This window comes from Castor canadensis, chromosome 6 (genome assembly GCF_047511655.1).
Source record: "Castor canadensis chromosome 6, mCasCan1.hap1v2, whole genome shotgun sequence".
NCBI lineage: Eukaryota > Metazoa > Chordata > Mammalia > Rodentia > Castoridae > Castor > Castor canadensis.
In genome coordinates this window covers 17154894-17178565 of record NC_133391.1, presented here as the reverse complement: position 1 = coordinate 17178565, position 23672 = coordinate 17154894, and the positions used below count along the sequence as shown (strand labels likewise).

The following is a 23672-nucleotide window of genomic DNA, read 5'->3' as shown; positions in this document are numbered from 1 at the left end:
TTTGGTGGTTCTGGGTTTTGAAATCTGGGCCTCACATTTGCTAGGCAGGTGCTCTAACACTTGAGCCATTCTGCTAGCCCCATGTGCATCATTTTAAAACTAACTTGCTTAGTGTGAAGCCCTAAGTTCAATGTGTGAGGCCTTGAGTTCAATGGCATCATTAATTTTTGAAGTTTTAAGTGCTTACGATATATCACAGTTGAATTCATCTGCTCCGTTATTCTCCTTTATCCCCCTCCACACAAGCATTAGATATTTGGATAGGTGAAGTCAGCAAATATCTTTAGTAACAAACTGGAAAGAAAATAATTTAGGGTTCTGTAGAGCACAGCAGCACCTTAACTCCCCGCCTTTCCAGTGAGGAAACAGCCATAGATTTGATGTCAAAGAACGAGAATGGCTGGGTTCCAATAAAACTTGGACAAAAGTGGTTGGCTGGCTTTGCCATCAGTGGCACAAATAATTCAGCAGCATCTCACTGTTGATTAGCCTTGTTCAAGTGTTGCCATTGAGTTCTGACTGCCCCAAGGCAGAGCAAGCCAAAACCTAGCTATGCTGCGGCCTGCAGGCCTCTTCCCTGCCTTTCTCTTTGGCAGGGCGCATCAAGATTGCAGCTCCTTAACTGACTTCTTTAAATCTACCATCACCTGTTCTTATTTTTCCTTTACACATTGGGTAGTGCTCTGCCTTCTGTCCTTGAAAATAAATGCATGTATTTATATTGTTGGCTGGAGGAAATTACAAAACAGTACGTGTGAAGGCAAGAGTCACGAGTTCAGACATATTTTTGTTCTGAGCCCTGCTTACCCCTCACCCTAAACCTTTTTTCTTCTTCATCAGGTTTGACCCAAATGTGGCCAACTGGCCAAATGTGGTTTCCCTTATCCACCAGGGTCAGCTGTTTTAAAATGTTTATGAAGCTGTCTACCCTCTCCCAGCAGCATGCACTTACAGTCATCTCCCACTATGGGTTTTTGATCAATTTGATCTAAAGATGAAAAACAAATTCCTATCCCCAAATGGGGAGCCTGTAGTGAAAAGGCCAGGGGTCTCACAAATGTGCCCAGCTGGAAAGAAAAGTGTAGACTCGCGTTCCTTTATTCATCAGGAGAGTTGGGGCTGTTGATCTTACAAATCAGCTTCATTGCTTCATGTTACTGTGAAGTTGCGGATTTTCTTTATGTGTATATCCTTAACTAAGGCTAGCTTCTGAAATAAGCAATATTTCCTGTGGAAATATTGATAAATTATTGCAGCTATAAAACTGGCATCCCTTCTGCAGAGTCAGCCTGCCTGCTCTTCACAGAATAGACCAGTAGGATTTTTCCTCAGATCTCATACATGGCAGCAAACCACAAATGTTAGCCTTGAGCTCTGCCGCCATCCCTGTACAGACGCCTGACGAGCTGTCTTTCTCTTGCAGGCATGACAGCAAGCGCAGTCGCAGCTCTGGTCCTCATGACGTCCTCCATCGTGTCAGTCATAGGGTCTCTGTACCTGGCCTACATTCTGTACTTTGTGCTAAAGGAGTTTTGCATCATCTGCGTCACCACGTATGCACTGAACTTCATCCTTCTCACCATCAACTACAAACGGCTAGTTTACTTGAACGAGGCCTGGAAACGGCAGCTGCAGCCCAAGCAGGACTGACGGCCACAGCACGCTCAGTCTCACGTCCCTTTTCCATTAAGTTTATTTTGCAGGTTTTTTTATTATTATTCTTCACAACAGACACTTTCCCTAAGAATCTTAAACTGATTTTTTAAAATACTGTAAATTAGAAGGGGCCCTAGCTATTTTGTGTCAATCTTCATTTTAAATATGGATACAAAAAAGGATACGCCGAGCCAATCAAAGACAAGCTTTAACTTTACTTTGAAGATGTTTGTGAGATAATAAAATGTAGCCCTAGCCCCCTTTCCTCAATCGTAAAGTGAGCAGCCATTGCTAGTAATTCTTCAGTGTGTACAAATTCAATTTCAGGCATAACGAGTGTGATCATGACATGAACATATTTTAGAATAGATACTGTATTAAATGTTGCCATGTGTATGATGTGTAATGTGTTTTTAGCCCACGGATTTAAACATGTACATTCAACTAGAATCCATTCATGTGATACTTGTAAATAAAGGTAGAAATATTGGATCCACCCCTGCAGAACTTACTGTACAGGTTAGCTGAAGAGTAGCAATGAAGAGTCGTCAGCTCAGTGTTGACGGAGGCAGTAGAGAACACAGTAAGCCCACACAGAGCATCTTGCAGAAAGCACTGACAGCAAAACAAGAAGGGGGGTTGGCTCCCTTCATCTCCCTGCTCTGAAAGGAAGAAACTAAATCTGAACGTCCAAGTCGAGTCTGTGTCTAGTCAAAAACTGGATCAATTGTAGCCTTACAGAATGAGTCATGTGACCAGATCTTCAAGTCCAAGGCCTTCAGGACACTCATGGTGGGAAAATGGGAATTTCTTTGGAGCAAACTGGAAATATCAATATGGAATTTTTAGATAAAGCCCAATCTTAGGATAGTTGGATTTCCAATGCAGGTATTTTTCCTTGACATCAATCGGTGCCAGTCAACCAAACAGTATTGTGACTGAACTAACAAGTGTGAGTCCAGCCGACCAGGTGGGGTTGCTCTTGGTGGCCCCCTAGTGTTTTCCCTGCTTGTTTCTTTTTGCACTAAGGATTGTTAGCAACTGTTTTAGAATCAAATACGGGATCTGTGAACTTTAGGGCTGACGCTGCGCTGTTTGCATAGTCAGGACAAAGCACTACAGGTGGAAATATCTGAAGGTGAAATACAGTAATGTTATCTTGCTCTTTCTAATAACTACACAGATGCAGTAAGAAGAAACTCTTAAAGATGATCTGAAGAAACCCAAATGAAATTGTGACAGTATGTTTCTATGGTAACATCTATCAGAATGTTAAAAGTGCCTTCTGTCTTAAATCTCAAACCAAATATTTTGTGTTGAACTTGGGCAGAAGTGTCCTTCTTTCCTTTCTTACTGTGAAGACTTGCATTCTCTAGAAAGGTTCTGTGTAGTCATTGTATTCCTTAGAGAAGAAGTAGCAATGTTTTTGCTTCCAGTTTGATTAATCATTATGTTAAAAAAAAATAGACCTGTAACTTTTGAGAGCTTTATTTACCTTCTTTTTGAAGGAAGGTGACAAGGTTCTGTTATGTGAACTAAAATGTACAGTCAGTAGTTGAGTAGTTTACAGCTGTCATAATTGAGGCAGTGTGGGTCTCCTGACCCAAGGCAGGTCTAAAATCTGAATTATAATGAACTTCAAATGGTTTGAACCAGCTTCCTAAAAAAGTTTAATTCAGATTTCTTCAAGGTTTGTTTCCCTATGAATGTGAATATTCATTGCCTGTGTTATGTATGAACTGCTGTTGTGCTCTGAAGTTGCTAAAGAACTCTAGAAAGCAATGATTGGATGTCAGTGGTGTTGGAGAAGCAAGTTCTTGTGTTTGTAGCAGTGAGGCCAGGTCTGCAGCAGTTGCTGGTTCTCCCTCCTCAGCTAGAGTGCAAGTGGAAGGAGGTAGGTGGTGTATATGATACAGTTGTGCTAAACAAATTCCTTGGGTCCCAATTCCAAATGGTCTTTCACCATACTTTGTGTCAGTCGGTATAGTTAAAGCTTGTCTTGATGTTGCATTTTTGTGTCTTCATCTCTTATGTGAGGAAACCTAAAAATATTCAGCCAGACTCTTCAAGTTTTTCCTTTGCTTTCCTAAGTCTTGGGGAAGCCACTGTTTGTGGGCTATGTAAAAAAGTTTGCCACATTCCTTCAAGCCAGTAGAATTAAGACCCTTTTCTCACTGAGAGGTAAACAGATGCCTGCAGAAACAGAAAGCCTGTTGCGTGTCATCTGGTACTTATCTGCCCTGGAGGAATTCAGGCTCCACGCCTCCTTCTTCACAACCCAGAAGAGGGGAAACACCCTGTGGTCAAATCTGAACATTCTTATAACTGTTTTTAACTGAATATTTAAACAACACACCAGTGCTGAAGTGTTGACAGAATAGGGAAAAAAAATTTGGTTCCAGCAGTAATTCCATGCTTCACGGTTGTGAAGTTGCTCAAAACAAGTGAAGCCCATTTTTTTCTTAACAGTCAAATATTTGAAGAAACAGGAGACACTGTGAGTAGAGGATGAATTCTAGGGAACCCAGGTGGTCTGCGGTGTTAATATTGGGCTTTTCTTGCAGCTAGTTTCTGTCAGTGGGGTAAACTTCTGAAAAAACTCAGGTTTAACTAGCTGTGTGCCAGGAATTACTTTCACTTGATATATACAACCTCTCCTTAAATTCTTACTTTTTAAAGAATGTTAAGAGCACTGACTATTTTCATACAAAGAGGTTTGTTGCATTTGGTACAAAGGATCTTCGAACCTACTAGGTAAGATACAGGACCAAGACTACAATAAAACTAAACCTATTTGTTGGCTTTTGTTTGCTTTTTAATCATTTCCATTTATTTTCAAAACGCTACCTTTTAAAAAGCACGAAGAAATCTTTAGCAGTTACTTCCTAAGGTAGATTGGCACCACCGCTCGAAGCCAGTGAATACTGACAGAACTCATCTTAAAAATCAGTATTAGACAAACGCCAACAAAGAACCCCACTGTCAATTCTGGTGACCTGTTTGGGGAGACATGCCTGACCCATGACCTTTGTCTCATGTTTCCCTCCAACACACAAGCATTGGTGAAGTGTTTCTACTTAGATGTTTTAGGCAGCACTTATGAATCCTAACTTGTGAGAACAACCCTTCAATAAAAACAAAAGGGGCAGAGGCAGGAGTCCAGGCTATTTGGTTAAACATTTTTTCAACAAATTAGTTCAGAAAAGTTGAAATGTTTTGTTATAAAACTGAATCGAACACAGCCTGAATGTTAGGTATATGTTCTGTGTAGTTTGAGCCATCACAGATGTTTATTACGAGTGCTCTAAGCCCATGAGGAAGCCTTCACTTAATGGAGGTCACTAGGCAGAATTCCCCTTTAATATAGATAGGAGAATTCTTTATCAGAGATTTAGGACACCGTTTTGCTAACTGGTTAAAAAAAAAAAAAACATGTAAATATGTAAGAATGTTTATTTGTTGCACATAACTTTTGGTATAAAATAAATGTAGAGTTACCTGTGGAAGCTGTGTGCCGTCATTTTTATACTGCAGGACTACATTTTTACAAAGATGCTCACATGAAGACGCTAGATTCAATAGGCACCTATCGTACACATCAAGCCCATGCTGCGCCCCATCCCTCCAGGATTATGGACCAAATATGTCTCCAGTCATGTGTAACCCATAGAACGTAGATTTTTGGGGATTCCTTTTGGTTTGTGATGTATGTGTCTGTCAAGAATCAGTGACAAAAGAATACTTAAGACTTTTAGCAGGTGTTTTTCCACAGCTTCCTCTAGCTTGCCTTCAGCACGTCATTCTTACTCCTCTAAAGAGGTGATGTCTACAGGAAAGGTGAAGCCACTCAAAACAGAGCTTAGGCAGACCTTGCCAAACACAGCAAATGGGTTGTGCTGGAACCTCAGGACCTACCTACAAAATGGACTTCACCCATAATCTGCAGAATATTCACATGTGCCATTTGTCAAATGAAGAACTTTATGTATTTTCTGACATTAAACTAGGACACAGCTTGTTGGTTACTTCAAAGAACTTAAATGGTAACATGGAATGGAACCCTCAGAATTCCTATTTGCTGACTGCACTTTTTTTGGGGGGGCAGTAATGGGGCTTGAACTCAGGGCCTCATGCTTGCTAGGCAAATGCTCTACCATTTGAGCCACTCCGCCAGTCCTTTGTACTTTATTTTTCAGATAGGGTCTCATGTTTTTCGCCCAGGCTGGCTTAGACTGTGATCTTCCTGATTCTCCCAATCTCTGCCTTCCAAGAGTAGCTGGGGCCACAGGTTTGCACCACCATGCCTGGCTTATTTTTAAAAGTGGTTTGAAGAAACCTAGTTAGAGTAGGCTAAATTATCTCTAATTTTTCATAGAACTTGGAAAGGAAGACTAAAAGGGGATGAGTGTTGACATTTCAATCAGGCACAACAGAAGTGGTTAGGCTACGTGTCCAGAACTGTACTGGTCACTGTCTTCCATTTGGCTGGCCACCAAAAGGAGTATTTTTTTTAAAACAAATGGCTTGATGGATTGTCAAATCTCAGGACCATTCAGTGGAGCCTATGGAAGGGGGAGGGGGAAGCTCAACTTCGCAGAGTTTCGCTGTCAGTTGCGAAGGCACGGAGTGCTCACTCACAGACCCAACTTGCTTAGAGGTATGTCACGTTGCGTGATATCAGCTGTGATAGAACCCACAGGCTACTATAATATCAAGACTACAGGTGAGATTGGGACAACGTCCCAGGAGACCGGTTACCTCAGAGCTCCAAGTCAGGTAGTCATCAATGCTTAAACCTTTCTTTTTTGTCCTAACTATGGAGTTTGTGGCATCAACCTTGTGAGTGACAGTGACACGACAGCACTTCTATAAGTATGTCAGTACCTGTGAGACTATGGCAATGAAAGTCTTTCTGAGTCAAGGCTGGCCTGCTTTCATACCAGAGCGCAGTGCTGGGGCCATGGTAGGTCTGCAAACAGCCTGGTGTGGGTGCTAGGGCACCAGGTTCTCAGGTCTGCATACAGCTCAGGCTTTGGAAGCAGCCTGGCACACAAAAGAGAGTCCATGTGTTTTCCACCAGGACAAGCATTCTGTTTAAGGCATGCCAACTCTTTATTCCCATACCAGAAAAGCCGTATTATCACCTTTGGCACCCCCCTTCTGGGAGATTACCACAAAATCCAGACCAGAAGCCTTCTGGTACCATGGACAGCCCAGGAGGCATGTACTCTGTTTGGGGCAGCCAGCGTCCCTTCCTTGGGGAGGAGGGAGGAGAGGTGTAGTCAGCAGGGGTGATTCTGGCTTTAAAAAATTAACCTCCTGTTTCCAAAATACTGTGAGTTCACCACCGGGCCAAGCTACCTGGTCTGGTTGGCAAGCCTCCAGTACCGCTCCCGCAGGAGAAACGCGGCACTTTTGGGTTGTCTCTGCCGGGTGAAGATTCCTTTTCTGTTCCCAATGGCTCTCGAGGGTGCTGAAAAACAAGCCAAGAATACTGCACTGACTTCTGATGACAGCCTGGAGCCCAGGGAGCCACACTGGGCATGGAGTGACAACACTGTCCTCACAAGGCAGGGCTGGTTGGTCTAAAGTAATATAGGCCAAAGTTCAAAACAGTTCAGATTCCTGGTGTATTAATTTCTAGTCTGTTGGAGGAGAAAATCAAAGTACTTTATCTTACACTTGCAAAATAAGGGTTAATGTAACTTAAAAGTAGTAGTCATATAACTATAATTATTAATATAACAATATTTTATGAGTTGTCAGCTGTCTGATAACAGGTGGTGGGACAGTCACCCTTGGCAAGGCTTGGGCCTCCTACTGGGAGCTAGCATGCTAACGGTGCCTACTGCCTACAGGAACTCTTAAGTGGATTTAAGTCCTCCAGAGCTGACGTCCTGCTTGGCTCCCTCTACTGGTGACTGGTCTGCCAGGTGATGGCTGGGAAGCTGGCACCTGGCAAAGGGGCTTTTTTTTCTTTTCTTTTTTTTTTCGGGGGCTTATTACTGAGGCTTGAACTCAGAGCCTCCCACTTGCTAGGTAGGCGCTCTACCACTTGAGCCATACCACCGCCCCTGAGCTGCACTTTTGATAGACTTGCCCTCTGCCCTCTGGAGACACTGCAGCCCAATGGAAAGGAGCACTTTCCCACTAGAAGTTTCAAGACAGTAATTTTCATCAGCCGGGTGTGATGGTACACAGCTGTAGTTCCAGCTACTCAGGAGTCTGAGGCAGGAAAATCACTTGGGCCCAGAAGTTTGAGGCTGGCATGGGCAACGTAGCAAGAACCCACCTCAAAACCAAACAAAACCAGGACAATAGTCGCTTCCACGATAGACAAATATCTGGCTGTATTCCATTTCAAATGGAATCCTACGAGGTGACTGGCCTTTTTTCCACCTTACAGGTTCATGAAGAACAGCCAGCTGACTTGCCAGAAGTCACAGGGCTTATTTCTCACTATACACTGGCACCAGGCCACCTCACTGCCTTCCACAGTATTTCCAGAAGCCATAATCCGTGTGCTGAGCAGAGTAGAGGTTCCTGTTCTCATCCTTTCTCCCTTTTCTCTTGTCACCTCATCTCATTCTCCTTTATCCCCTTTGCATTCAATATCTTAGTTAACCTTGAGTCTTTCGAAGATCTGTCCTCTCCATAAGTCACGTAATTTCCTCCACTACCATGTCCTTCTCCCCCACAAACTGCTCTCGTAAGTTTATGGTAAGTCAAGAAACTAGAAATAAGAGGTGTGGGAAGAACTGCAGCACTCACTTGGGAAGGTGACAAGTGGCTCTCCCCCTCTTGAGAAAGTGTGGCTGCTTTCTCTTTGAAGACTTACACATTCCCACATGCAAGGAGCTTTAAATTGACCTGCATTGGGTGAGCCTTTTTTATTAAAATCAGTGATATGTAGACTGAATCATCTTGGCTTTGTACCCTACTCTACAGTAATGGGTGTATCCCAAAAGTACATCCAGTCTCAGGGCCTCTTTTACTCCTGGAAAGACCAGAGCAAGCTTGCTACTGTTGCTTCAAAGTAGGAGACTCCACACTGAAGATACTGAGTTCAAAATCAGCCTGGGCTACCAAATCAAACCAGGCTAATGGAGAGGCTCAAGTGGCAGAGCACCTGCCTAGCAATCTTGAGGCCCTGAGTTCAAACCCCAGTGCTGCCAAGGAAAAAGGAAAAAAAAAAAAAAAAAGCCAAACCCTCACTTACACTGGTTAGTCATGAAATCGGCAAAATTCCAGATGAGCTCTCCGACCACATATTCTTTGCGCTTCTGATCCAGAACCAAATGGTACTGCTCAAGCAGACTCTTCTGGTACTCCTCACTGAACATCAGAGGTGGGTCCTGCACTCGGCAAAGGGAAGTTGAGAGTCAGAGCTGGCAGAACTGTAAATGTTAGATAAAAATAGAGATCCACTTGACGGTGACCAAAATATCTGTCCTCATGGTGGGCTGTAGGACTCACTGGGGTAGAGACAGATCTGACGTAACCCAGAGTAAAAAAAGATTACTTCAAAAAAGGCTTAATTAGTTACTGCTTTAGTTACAAACATAATTTGCTATTTATCTTACTTGCCCATTTCTATCCAGTCTTAAAGTACACTGGAAGTAAAAATATGTCTTTGCCTCAGGTTTTTTTGTTTTGTTTTTGGAGTTTTTTGGGTTTTTTTTTTTCTGGTTTTTTTGAGACAGTCTCACTGTATAGATGGCTTCAAACTCAAGATCCTCCTGCCTCAGCCTCACGAATATGGATTTACAGGTATGTACCACCGCACTGGGCTTTGCTTCAAGTTTTTGTTTTTCTGTGGTACTGAGGATGGAGCCTAGGGCCTCATGCACGTCACCCAAGTGCTCGACCACTGAGCCACACTTGCCTTGAGTTTTAGTAGCTGCCAGTGGGAAGTGGCATGACTTGAGCATAACCCACCTTAGATACACCTGCAGCTGGTCTGGGCAAGCCCCTGCTGCTAAGTACATTTAACCATCTGCCAGTTCACCTAGTTCCTGCTTATGACACTGGAGGCAAGTGTCACTGCCGTCAAGAGATTTACAATCTAAGGCACAAGCTGCAAGTGAGAGGGGTGACCATGGAGCCTGCAAAGGAGGAGCTGGGGACAGCAAGCAACAGATGTGACAGACAGCACCACCAGGAGCCCCCGAGAGAAGCAGCTGAGCTGAGCCCTGCCAGGTGACAAGAAGGATGTCTACACAACAGGTTACAAGATGGCTGCCTACAACAGGTGACAAGGAGACTGTCTACATCAACAGGAGACAATAAGGCCATTTAAATAACATACAACAAGAAGGCTGTCTACAACAGCTGAAGGCTGCGTCTATGGACTTAGTTGATATTTAGTGAAGCACACGTGTGATTGACAATGAGAAGATGCTGAAGGGACACAGTCCAAGTCTCTGTCTCATAGGAAATTTTTGGAGGCTCAGGTCATATAAGTTCGACGAAGTGACATTTGAGTCATTTTAGGCTGTGCTGCTGGCTTTAACTCTTCCAATGAGAAAGTCTAAAACACCACTGAAAATGCACAGGATATACAGCTGCACAGTAGGTTTTGTTCTGGTTCTAAAGCTAAATTTGAGGCAGGGCAGATGTACATTGTCTCACATAAACACAGCTGCTCTAATACAGTACCCACAAGTCACATGTGGCTGCTTAAATTTAAATAATGCTTAGTCAATCTAGTCCAGTAGCCAGTCTTCAGTAGCCAGAGGTTGCTGTCATTCTGGATGGACAGAGAACATTTCCATCATTGCAAAGGACCTATTGGCACCACCCACTCTGAGAGTTTCTTAAATATTCAGTTGGGTCAGGTGCTTGGGAGGCTAAGGCAAAAACATGGTGAGTTTGAGGCCACCCTGGCCTCCATAGCAAAACCCTGTCTCAAAAAAAAAAAAAAAAAACGAGCTTGGAGGGGCTGCAGTTCAGTGGTAGAGCGCGTGCCTAGCATGCACAGGCCCTGGGTTCCACCCCCAGCACCACAAAAAATAAATTAAAAAGGACAAAACCAAGCAGGCAAAGTAGCATATCCTTGTGAGAAAATGGACAAGAAAACAAAGATAGTGATTTCAGGCTAGAGGTGTGGCTCAAGTGGTACAGCGTCTGCCTAGCAAGCATGAAACCCTGAGTTCAAGCCCCAGTACTGCCAAAGAAAATCTTATACAAAATTTCCACTCATTCCCTCAGTAAATCTAACAGGTGGGGCAAACCTCCCCCCAAAAAGGGACCAATAAAGCTGACACTTGAGCAGGAATCTTCCAGTGGACCATTGTGCCACTAACATGGCATGCCAGGCAGAAGCAGTTCGAGCAAGAGGAGCACAGGAGCTCTGGGGGACAGATGGGTGGTGGGGAGAAGGGATGAAAACAGGAAAGAGAGCTAGCAAAGGATACTGGGTGTCTTGACTGGGGCTTAGGGCTTTGTCCTGTGGACCAGGGAAAACCAATGACGGGACTCCTAAAGTTTGAATTTGTTAAAATTAGAGATAAGGGCAAAATAGTTTCTGCTGGGTATTGAGGGGGTTGGGGGGGAGAGGGAGGGGATGGAGTGGGTGGTAAGGGAGGGGGTGGGGGCAGGGGAGAGAAATGACCCAAGCCTTGTATGCACATATGAATAATAATAATAATAATTAAAAATTTTAAAAAAAAGTAAATCAGAGAAAAAAAAAAAAGTTTGAATTTGTTAGACCTCTTGGAGCCAGGTGTGGTGGCTCATGTCTGTATTCCCGGCACTCAGAGGCTGAGGTAGGAGGATCATGAGTTCAAGGCCAGCCTGGAATACCAATCAACCAATCAAAATAAAGACCACTTGGTCAGCAGGTGGGAGGCTATCTAGAAACAAGGCCCATAAGAGAGTGGCCTGAAAACCAACCAGTGAGGTAGATGCCTGTGTACTTGGTAGAGAAGAATAGGGGACCTGCCTCAGGGCTGAAGGAAGGTCATCAGTATAATCAAGGGACAGGAAGGGCTTGCAGAAATGGGTGATGTCACCATCCAACAGACAGAAAACACAACACTGCATATGGTGTACATACCACATGGAGCCCTGGGATGGCTTCTGCTCCATACTCGCTCTGGATAATTGGCTTGTGGTAGGTGTTATACCAGGTCTCAAACTGGGTCTGCAGCTGCGGCTGAATCACCTCCAGGTGCCCGAAGTCGTGGTACCAAGAGTAGTAACTGTTCACACAGATAACGTCCACATAGGGTGCCTGGGACGAGAGTATTCAAGAAGATGGGGCAGCAGCCCTGGGGCTCTTAGGCCTGTGGGGCTCTTCTGGCAGAGAAGGTAAGAAGGGGACACAGAAAATGATTCAGGTCCTGGAACCATCCTGCCCCACACAAAGGGAACAACCAAGAAGTGACCCAGTGGGGCCAATGTACAGTGCTGAGCTGACACTCCTGACCAGCTGCAGCTGGGCTCTGAGACTACAAGGGACAGCGCAGGAGCAGGAGCCCAGGGACCCCACCCAGCTAGATTCTGTTCCTTGGTTCGTGCTCCTGACTCATCTTCCCTTACATACCAGAGACGTGGTCCCACCTGAAGGACTGACACAGTTCTTCTCCTAAAGAACCTTTTGTTCTTTTGGTGCTGGGGTTAGAACCCAGGTCTTGCACACGCTAAGCACACACTCTACCACTGACCTACACCCCCAGCCCTCTCAGGAAGAGCCTTGATCCACCATGGCACCTGTTAAGTCATGCTGTGGTTGGGAGATTCCTCCCAGGAGATGGTGGAGTGACAATGGGGCAGGAACGCCTCAAGTCTAAACCAAACAGGACTGAGCAGCAAAGAGTAGCATATCCAACTCACTAACCTAATGCCACAGGGACACAACTAGTTTTTTGGGGTTTTTTTTTTGTGGTGGGGAGGAGAATGGAGATTGGACCCAGGGCCTACTGCATGCTAGGCAAATACTCTTACCACTTGAGCTAAGCCCCCAGCCCACGTGCCTCTTTCCAGTAAAAATGTTCATCCCCAAGCTTCCCCTGTACTGATACGGTCTTTCCCAAGTGACCCCAGCCCCTTCCAGGCTGTTCTGTTAGGAAGACACATAAGGAAGCTGGGGACGCCCAGGTGGACACACTGCATAGACCACAGGACCACCAGGTGAGTCTGGCCACCTGGAGACCCGGCACAAGGCACCCAGCAAAGCTTCCCTGTTCACACAGAAGACAGAATGGGAAGCACCGCCACTTGGGCTCCGAGCACATCCCAGGCCGCCTCAAGTCACATGGCACAGTGCGGTTTTATGCTTCTCAGAAGGACTGTTCTGCAGACAGAGGCGGAACAGACCTGGCTCTCTCCATCGTGTTAAAGTGATAGCTCCACAGTCCTGACCTGCTTCAGTTGCCTCACCCATTCTTTCTCAGACTTTCTACAGCAGCTTCTCACACGCTTCCCTTTGGCTCCCTGTGAGGAGCATTTTCTTGCTCCCTTGTCTACAGTGTCAGTGTGACTCACCATAGTTCCCAAGGGACCACTGTACCCAGGCTACCAAGCCCGAGACAGGAGGAAGGCGGGTAGTACAGAGCAAAGAGTGGGTGCAGCCGGCTCTCCCTTGGATCCCAACCCCACCAACTACATCTAGGCATTGCCCCTACAGGCTGCTTCCTCACAGAATCCCTGAGGGCTTTTCAAAGGCCCGGGCTCCTACCCTTGCCTCACGACAGCAGAATGCAGAGACCTGGCCTTTCAGAGCGCTGCCGGTCATCAGCCAGGCCTCAGAAGCACTGGGCCAGATGGACTCTAAACTCCCTTCCACCTTTCACGTTTGATTGGCTTATTAAGTTGAAAAGCATAAAATCTAGTCAAGGTGCAAAACAGACTGAGTGCTCACAGAACTAGGTACGTCTCCCCCATGTGACCTCCTTGGATTTAGAATGGCGATGCCAGCCGGGTAAGCAGGGGGTGGGTTCTCTCTAACCTGAAGACCACTGTGGAAAAGCTAGCCTGGCTGCCCGTGGTTAACAAGCCCATCAGGCCAGCACTGGAGGACGGACGAAGAAGAGAGGCAGTGTGGAGACCCCTGGGCTCACCCCCAGATCTGCTTTATAGTTGGAGTTGGTCACGAAGGTCACAGGCCGGGAGGGGTCCAAGGTTTTGGTATGGAAGATCACGGTCCTGTTCGGAGGGCAGAAGACAAGGCTGTCAGTGTGGAATGGCTCCTGGGTGTCTCTCACATTCCCTTCCCATTTTCCCCAGCCACAAGAAACAGTGCCCCTGCCTTCCTCCCAACCTCCAAGTGTGCTTTAGGTGAGCTAACGTGTTCCTCTAGTCTAAGGTCATGGTCCCCAGGTCACTCTCCACCACCTCCCCCTCTCCAGAAGGAAGCCATCCTCATGGGGGCAGGTGGCACACAGAGCTGAAGTGCTCAGACTGGACACTGTCCAAAACTAGGTTCTGAATCTCTGATGAAGCTGTTGAATACAAGAGTGGATGGGGGTTGATCAGGATGGAATTTATATCTTATTTATTTATTTCGTGCTACTGAGGTTTGAACTCAAGGCCTACACCTTGAGCTAATTAGCCAGACCTTTTTTGTGAAGGGTTTTTTTTTGAGATAGGGTTTCTTGAACTATTTGCCTACGGCTAGCTTTGAACCTCAATCCTCCTGATTTCTGCCTTGAGTAGCTGGGATTACAGGTGTGAGCCACCAGCACCTGGCTTGGGATGTTTATTAATATGATGAATAACTAGGAAGTATGTGTTAGGAGGTAGGCTGGTGCTGGGTACTGTGTGGTCCACACTGCAAGGAACAGTGGAGACAGAAACACAGGTACAAACAAAAATGACTGGTGACAGCAGGAACTGAGGGGCAGCACAGGGCTCTGAGAGACTGTATCAGGTGACATTTATGTAAGAGCCTCTCTGGAGACGTGGCATTTGTGCTGATTTGAATTGACCAACAACAAATGGAGAAGAGGTTCCCAAAAGAGGGGCAGCTATGGTCAGGGTTTGGTGCCCAGGCCCTGGACAGCTCTGTGCATACCTGCCCCTATCCCTACGGCCCCAGAGCACGCCTCTCCTTCGCCATCTCCCAAAAAAACTGTGCGGAAGACTGGGCAAGGTGGCACATGCCTGTAATCCCACATTCAGAAGGCTAAGGCAGGAGGATATGGAGTTCAACCCCAGCCTGAGCTACATAGCGAGACCTTGTCTCAAAAAAACAAAGCTGGGTATATAACTCAGTGATATGGCACTTCCTTAGCATATGCAAGGCCCTGGATTTGAGGTTCAACACCTCAAAAAAAATTTGCAGCTAGGCAGCAGTGGTTCATGCCTGTAATCCTAGCTACTTGGGAGGCCGACATCAGGAGGAGTGCCATTTGAGGCCAACCCAGGCAAAAGATTCACAAGACTCCATCTCAACAGAAAAAAGGCTAGGCATGGCGGTATATGCCTACATCCCAGCAACAGCAGGAAGCCTAAAATACGAGAATAGTGAACTGGGCTGACCTAGGAAAAAGAGTAAGACTCTATTTCCAAAATAACCAGAGCAAAAAAGGCTGGGGGCATGGCTCAAGTGATAGAATGTCTGTATAGCAAGTGAAAAGCCCTGAGTTCCAACTCCAGTACCATATAAAACAACAAAAAATTTGCACACCATTGAAAAGCCTGTTTATAAATATGTGCCTAGATAAGATAAACTGGGTTTATAAAGCCTAACTGCACTTTACAGAGACCCCAAAGCACCACAAAGTGGTGTTTTACACAGTTTGAACACACACTAAATTTCTCAGGAATGTGTTTTGTTCAGAACTTTACCTAGAGCGTTTCGACACTCTAGAAATGCCCATCACTGAAGGAAATACAACTCACAGGGTTAGAATTACCCGCAAGGCACTCCTACAAGTCTGTTTCTGTTTCTAGGGGTTTTTGTTATTGTTGTTTTGGTGGCATGGGGGTTTGAACTCAGGGCCTCACGCTTTTAGGCAGGTGCTCTACCACTTGAGCCATTCTACCACCCTTGTTTTTTGATTTTTGAAAGAGGGTTTCAACTATGTTTGAGGTTGACCTCAAACTCTTCATCCTTCTACCTTAACTTCCCAAGTGCTGAGATTACAGGGATATACCACCACCCCTGTCCAGTCTACTTTTGAGGCTGTGCATTCAGGCATTTCCACATTTAGGTGAAACATCTGATTCTTCATTAGTTCTTTGGGGGAGTTAGGCTCATGCATTCAAATACTACTTCATAAATAAATAATTCTTAGGCAGCCTGGTGCCGGTGGTTCAGGCCTGTAATCCTAGCTACATGGGAGGCTGAGATCCAGAGGTTGAGGTTTGAGGCCAGCTTTGGCAAATAGTTTACAAGACCCCATCTCTGAAATAATCAATGAAAAATGGACTGGAGGTGTAGCTCAAGTGGTAGAGCACCTGCTTTGCAAGTGTGAAGCCCTGAGTTCAAACTCCGGTCCCACCAAAAAATAAAAATAACACTTAGGTCAGGCTGGCAGAGTGGCTCAAGTGGTAGAGCGCCTACCTAACTCTTAGGCCCACATCACTAATTTTTTTGTGGTGGTGGGGAGGGAGGGATTAAAACCAGTGCTTTTGCTTACTAGTCAAGTACTGCACCACTTGAGCCACACCCCCAGCCTTTTTGGGTTTTGCTTTGTGTTTGAGATAGGGTCTCGCTACCTTTGTCCAGGTTGGCCTCAAATTTGAGATCCTTCTGCCTCTGCCTCCCAACTAGCTGGGATTACAGATGTGAACCACCATACCCTGCTCATGTCACTACCTTTTTTTTTTTTTTTTCAATTTGAAGTTCTGTGTATCAACAGGTAACTCTGGATTTCATTTCAGGAGTGAATAATAGGAGACAGAACGTCACACTGGGTTGAAAACTACAATTTGGGAGCAAGGTCCACCTCAGTTGTCAGCGCTGCAATTGAGGCAGAGCCAGGCCAAAGGGCTGAGGTGTCACCCTGGCTGGACCCAGGGAACACAGGAGACACTCACTTAAAGTAGAAGCCAGCAGGCGTCAGGTAGGAGGAGGGCTCATTAGCCACTGACCACATCACCACGGCTGGGTGATTCTTGTCTCTCTGCACCATTTCCTCCATCACCTGCATGTGGTGCTGTAGAGACTCATTCCCGAAGCTCTCCCTGCAGGACGGGAAGGAGAGGCAGTGAGTATCACGGCCCCCTAAGCTGGGCAGCTGGGCAGCGTGGGTGGCAGGGACTCACGGCAGCACGATGCCCACGCCAGGACACTCATCGATGACCACGATCCCCTGGCGGTCACACTGCTGCATCACCTCCTCAGCGTAGGGGTAGTGGCTGGTGCGGAAGGCATTGGCTCCCAGCCAACGAAGCAGGTTGAAGTCTTTCACCAGCAGGGACCAATCAAAGCCCTTCCCCCGAATCTAGGGGACAGCAAAGTTGAGTGACCCCTACCCCTGTCAATGTAAAGATACACTTCCTTCTAGAGCCAGGCCCCACCAAGTCACCCCTACCTGGCCCTGGCACAGAAGCCATTTCGGTGTGGTTTTGAGGGTGCTGAGTCACCCTCAGCTGCCAAAGAGCACAGGGGGAAGGGAATGGAGATGACAGTGACCAGAAACAGCACATGACAGGGACACAGGAGCCACAACTCACATCCGAATCCTCATGCTTGTTGACCCCATGGAAATAGAAAGGTTGCCCATTAATGAGGAACTGGCTCTTGGTGACAGCCACTGTGCGAATCCCGACAGGAAGCGTGTAGAAGTCAGACAGAGGACCATGCGCCGTCTCTGTGGTCATCTTCACCTACGACAAAGAGCCAGCACACCAGGTGAAAGCCTGAGGACTGGGCTGCACTTGTGCCACCCTTTTACTGAAACCAGGTCTTGCTGTGTTGCCCAGGCTGGCCTTGACCTCTTGGGTTCAATAGATCCTCCTGTCCCAGTTAGGAAGGACCTATGAGCCTACAAGCAGAGAGCAGAAATGAAAGGTTCAGCCCTGAGGAAGGAAGAATGCTAGGGCCTGCTCCTCAAAGCCAGACCTCCCAAGGGTTGGGGAAAGTCACAAAGCTCAGGGGACTGTGCCTATCCTGTCCCCGTTCCTGCCAAAGCCAGGGTTACCAGACACGAGGGCAAAAGGCCTCCCTTAGCTCCAGGTACAAGCCACCATTAATTACCTCCAATGAGTACAAGTAGGCGGGGTGCTCATGCATGAGGTACGGCCACCAGAGGTGGGCAGAGGGTACCACCAGTTGGCCCCGGTTCCCTGTCCCTTGCACCACAACTCTGCCTTCCTCATCCAGAAGACGCACTTCCAGCTGGAAGTGTTCACTGCCCTGGACAAAAATCAGGTAATTCACCAGCCCTGCAGGAAGTGAGAGATCAGGGCTGAGGGAGGAATGTCACCCACATGACATGGGGGAGAGCACTCTAAGAAGTCCACTAGGCCCCAAGACTGCAACAAATGAGTTTGCTTCTTGCTTATGGACAGTGAGGGGGGGCTGAGTGAGAGGTGGGACAATAGGGAAAAGACCTATGGTTCTCATCCTGAGATGTTATCTTGGGTGAGGTCCCACTTCTCACTGGACCTCATTTCTTCACGAAGCCATCTCAGATGGTCTGAACTTTAGTTTCTAAGGGTGCCATGAAGGTTATGAGATGCCAAGAAAGTCAGGCATGGTGGCTCACACCTGTAATTCCAGCTACTAAGGAGGCAGAGATCAGGAGGACTGCCGTTTCAGACCAGCCAAAGCAAAAAACAAGCAAAACCCCACCTCAACCAATAAGCCAGGTGCCTGTCATGCCCGCTACATCAGAAGCATATAGGTAGGAGGACAGAAATCCATACCAGTCCTCCAAAAAACATGAGACCCTATATGAAAAGTAACTAAAGCAAAAAGGACTAGGGTTGTGGCTCAAGTAGTAGAGCACTTGCCTAGCAATTGTGAGGCTCTTAATTCAAACCTCAGTTCAGCCAAAAAAAGAAGAGAGAAAATCCTTTTCCTGGGGAATCTTTCCAAACAGGCGACAGAGCCACCCTGGGTTCGGCCAAGCACAGAGCATGCCAAGAGCCCTCACCAGTGTCTTGCTCCACCTCAGTGGTGACAGTGATGTCATCAATGTATGTGGTGGGTGTGGTGTAAAGGAGTACAGGACGATGCAGCCCAGCGTAGTTGAAGAAGTCAAAGTTTACGTCCTGGACAAAGTAACCCTTGGGATACCTGGGGTGGGGGGAGCAATGGTTAACCACCCTTGCCTGGGGTCCTTTGACCTCAACGCGCTTCTCCCTGGCCTCCCTGGATCCAGGCCCTCTACTCTGCTGAGCTAAGGCCACCCTGTCCCCAGCAGGAAGGCCACTAAGGCGGGGTGGGGGTGGGGCTACCACTCACTTGGAGGTATCCTTCTGGTAGCGGATGGTCCCCGGCGGCAGGGTGTGGGGGGTAAGTGTGTTGTTGATGGCGATGGTGATACGACAGGAAGTCAGGGGCCCAGTCTGCACCAGCTTGCTGATGTCGGCCTCAAAGGGGAGGTGGCCCCCCTCGTGCTGTGTCACATGGACCCCATTCACCCACTGCAAATACAAGATGATGGGAGGACAGGGCAACAGGCCAGGAGTGAAGAGGGGAAGCCCTGCCAGCTGCCACCTGCTACACTAGCCTGACAGGAGGATGCAGCTCCAATGAAACAAATTAGGCAACACTTCCTACCACCAGGCATGAGTGCCCCCACTGTCCCACCCCAGAAATGAAGCTGTCAGCTGACAGATGGGAGCCAGGTAGCCCATGCATGCATACCCTCCCCTCTGGCGGTGGCTCCCCATACTGACCACAATGGCATAGTAGTGGGCACTGCCAATCCTTAGCACCACTCTGGTGCTCACATCTTGAGTCCACCGCTGGGGCAGGGTCACCTCCCGCTCATACCACACCCAGCCGATAAAGTCACGCAGCTGCCTGTCTTGGCCCATGTCATTGAAGCTGGAGGGAACTGGCATGTCCAGGATGGGGCCCGACTGTGGAAAGAACAACTGGAGTAGGTCCAGATCCCCTAAGAATCGAGGGCCACTGTCCTTCACGGCTGTACCCTCAGTGCCTAGTACCAGCCCTAACACACAGGAGGGAAACTAGAAATGCTGGCTGAACGGATGGAGAGCTTACTGATGGCAGGTCACAGGCCAAAGTGGTTTGTGCCAGGAGGCCATTGAGGTCGAAGAACTTCCTCTGGGCAGGCCAGGGTGAAGACCTCCACGGAGAGGGGTGAGCCCAGGACCACCACCCAGCACAATAGCAGGAAGGACCAAATCCTGACTAAGAGGCAGATGACCAACTGCCACAAAGAGGAAGGCTGGCAGGAGCCTCTGTGCTGATGAAACTGAGCAGGGCAATGCAGGCACCCAGCCCCCCTCACTTCCTCCTTTGCTTAAGGCTGGGCAGCAAAGTCCAAAAACGGATTTCTGTGCCAACCCTACCCAGCCAGGAGGGGATACCCGAGAGTGGAACCCCAGGGGCTGGGTGCCAAGTCCTGTCCTCTATCTAAACCTCAGAACAGGGCCCTTCCTGTCTGGCAGCGCTGGGGTCCCAAGATGTCCAAGCTCCTCCCTGTTCCACGATCGCCCCACATCCACACGGTGCAGTGTGCATGGGGGACACGGGCTTGGCGTCCCCCTCCGGAGATGAGGGCGCTGGTCCAGGGTTCATCTCTTTATTTTTGCAGAGCTGGGCACCCCCAGGCCTCTTGCATGCAAGACAAGTGCTCACCACTGAGCCACACTCCCAGCACGGTTAATCTTTAACTTGACTCCTCAGGGGTCGGCCAGCTCCCACTGCACAAGAAACAGGGTTGCGGGGTGCAGGCTCGCTACCCCACCTCCCGAACTTCCCGGCCCGGCTCGGCCCCGCACCTCCCGCAGCGGCCGGCGGTACCACTGCTGGTCGAAGCCCTGGTGCCGGCTGTCGGAGAAGTCGGCGCGGAAGCTCCAGAGGCCGTCCAGCTCCTTGCGCTCCCGCGACGGGCTCTCCCTGGGGTACAGCATCCCGCCCTGCAGCGCCAGCGCGCAGCCCCAGAACAGCGGGCCCAGCACGGCCCAGGTCCCCGCCGGCCTCCACCTCATGGCTCCCGCGCCACTGCTCGGCCGCCAGCCGTCCGGCTCCAAGTAGCGCGGGGGGCGTGGTCGTGGGGGCGTGGCTGCTGATCACGTGACTCGTCGGAGGCCGCTCGCGCCATTTTGGTTGAGGGCAAGTGCCTGAGTTGGAGGATCGCTGCGATGCCTGACGCTCCCGGAACGGCCGTCCTGTAGCCCAGGGGCAGGTCTTTGGGGAGGAGAAAGATCCTCACCTCGCCCCCAGCCCTAAGGGCGGAGGTCCCCGGGTCGCCTTCCCGCGGGAATGCCAGGCGTCCCTGCCAGCCTCGCCCGGCACCGCCTTCGCAGTAATTGCCCTCTGCTTCCCAGGACTGCTGCTCTCCAGGTTGGGCCCGAGCAGAACCCTGAGGTCCCAGTCCTACACCCCACCCATTTTCTGCAGGGAGCGGAGACTGAGACAACTGCGCCCAGCCCTGCTGACACCAGGGGAATTTTCTTCCAGGCCTCATGGTGTCAGTCCAGCAGGGAGCCTTGCCCCAACCCCAAATTGCATGCACTTCCCTCTTTCATTGCATGCACTTAAAGATGTGATCCCCAAATTAACCGTCACACAAATAGATACATATTAAGTGGCATCATTGCCATTAGAGGTTATTTCTTCATATTTTCTGTGTTTTCCAAATATTCTATTATGAATATACATTAAAATCAGAATCAAACCAGTAAATGATTTAAAAAGAGGAACAACTAAAGGTCTTTCTGTTCCTCTAAATTAATCAATTGAGCCAGGCGCTATGGCTCACTTCTGTAATCCTAGCTACTTGGCAGGCAGAGAGATCAGGAGGATCAAGGCTCAAGGCCAGCCTGGGCAAAAAGTTAGCTAGACCCCATTTCAACCAATAGCTGGGCGTAGTAGTACACACCTGTCGTGCCAGTCATGCAGGCAATGTAAAGTAGGAGGATCATGGTCCAGACAGCCTGGGCAAAAAGCAAACCCTATGTCCAAAATAACCAGAGTAAAAAGGGCTGAAGATGTGCCTCAAGCAGTACAGCACCTGCCTTGCAAGCATGAAGCCCTGAGTTCTAACTCTACGACAGCCAAAAAAAAAAAAAAAAGCAATAGATTTTTCATTTACTGGTCAGCTTTTATATATGTAGTTAGTACCAATTGATTTTCTACTGTCTATTGAAGGGCAAGGGGAACAGAACTAGTAAAACTTAGCTTCTGAACTTGAAAAGCTCTGAGCCAGACCCTAGAGGGTAAAGCCACTCCACCACTCTCCTCCCCAAGCTGTGCAGCCTGAATCCGAATCTGGGGAGGAGTTTGGGAGTTGGCAGCAGTGAGAAAGGCTGAGGTCACCAAAGGAGTGAATGCAGGCAGAGGAATGCTTCAAAGAAAAGCCCTGAGATGCCCCAACGTTTGAGAACAGGGCATAAATAGGACAGTGAGCAGGTCCCCACCTCCTTCACACAGTTCTAAACTCCTTGGCCTGCTTCAGCATCCTCTGTCCCCACCTCCCACACTTTTTTGGGGGCAGTACTAGGACTTGAACTCAGGACCTCATGCTTGCTAGGCAGGTGTTCTACCACTTGAGCCATTCTCCAGCCCCTTCCCAACTTTTAATTCCTGAATATAACATGTTACAGATGCCTCTGTGTCCTGGCTTATGCTTGTCAAGGAAAAAACAAGTCAAAATGGAGTAACTTTGGTTTCAAATTCTTATTTATTTATTTATTTGCAGTACTGGGGTTTGAACTCAGGGCCTACATTTTGAGCCACTCCACCAGCCCAAATTTTTTGTGATGGGTGTTTTTGAGGTAGGGTCTCAAGAACTATTTGCCCAGGCTGACTTCAAACCTCAATCCTCCTGATCTCTGCCTCCTGAGTAGCTGGGATTACAATCATGAACCAGCAGTGCCAGGCTTGGTTTTGAATTCTTAAAACAGAGTCAGGAGGTGACTGTGGATCAGACCTCAAACACATCTCCAGCTGACCTTTGAACTAGGCTGTGCACACACCCACCACTGCATGTGCAAGCTGACTTTTGGACTGGGCCAAACTTAGGTTTCCTAAAACATTGTTGGCACCTGCTGTCTGTACAATGACTCCTTCCCTCTAAGCTACCCAGAGGGTACCATTCCCGTACCCTAGAAAGGATCTTAACTTTTGTTCTGCCAATGTGGTAACCAATCCTAACCCCTGACCAGTGAGCTGGGGTTGTAACTCAGTGGTACAGTGCTTGCCTAGCATGGGGGAGGCCTGGAGGTTGACCCCAGAACAGCCACAAACAAAACCCCTCCTATCAAGTCATACAATTTCTAATACCCTTGTTGTTCAAAGCTATAAATACAGCCACCATCTTGTAAAACCTCAGAACATATTTTCAAGACTGAATCTGGCCAGGCACTAGTGGCTCACACCTGTAATCCTAGCTACTCAAGAAGCAGAGATCAGGAGGATCACAGTTTGAAGCCAACCCTGGGTAAATAGTTTGTGAGCTCTTTGGTTATTATCTTTATTATTATCAATAAAAATTATCAATTTATTATCTTTCAAGATATCTTGAAAATGCCCAACCCAAAGAAGGGCTGGTGGAGTTGCTCAAGTAGTAGAGCCCCTGCCTAGCAAGTGTAAGGCCCTGAGTTCAAACCCTAGTACCACCAACAAAAGAAAACTTTAAAAAAAGATTAAATCTATCTTTTCCCAGATTACAATCCTAAAACATTATTTGTTCTATCCTCTGTCATGTTTTTTTCCTCCTCTTAAAGGCCCTTCCTCCTCATCTGACTAGTCAAAATCTTACCTTCTCATCCTTCTTCTAATTCTTCCATACTCAGTTCCAACACCTTTATCTTCACTTCCCTTGGCCCAGATCATTCTCCTACACACACAGCCCCAAATTCACTGAGGAGTTTGGGCCTCCACCATCCCACTCAGGTCCCCACAGCAGCCTTTCCATTCCAGG

General features: G+C 47.7%; 2 protein-coding genes across 2 annotated transcripts in view; one reads left to right on the top strand and one right to left on the bottom strand.

Moving 5' to 3' along the window:
* The window catches only part of Vkorc1l1 (vitamin K epoxide reductase complex subunit 1 like 1), a 58323-nt gene extending 53161 nt beyond the window's left edge, over positions 1-5162 (top strand). Inside the window, exon 3 of the mRNA XM_074075797.1 lies at positions 1424-5162. Within this exon, the coding sequence (XP_073931898.1) occupies positions 1424-1650 (227 nt within the window). The 3' untranslated portion in view covers positions 1651-5162. The remainder of the gene's footprint in view (positions 1-1423) is intronic.
* On the bottom strand, positions 5092-20778 carry Gusb (glucuronidase beta). The gene is made up of 13 exons (XM_074075786.1): positions 20527-20778; positions 19453-19638; positions 19016-19197; positions 18705-18847; positions 17804-17991; positions 17281-17433; positions 16870-17048; positions 16642-16788; positions 13719-13803; positions 11714-11890; positions 8876-9011; positions 7018-7129; positions 5092-6911 (listed from the first exon to the last, which is right to left on the bottom strand). The coding sequence occupies exons 1-13, from the start codon at positions 20734-20736 to the stop codon at positions 6797-6799; spliced, it is 2013 nt and encodes a 670-aa protein (XP_073931887.1). The 5' UTR covers positions 20737-20778; the 3' UTR covers positions 5092-6796.
* Between the last annotated feature and the right edge of the window lie 2894 nt (positions 20779-23672).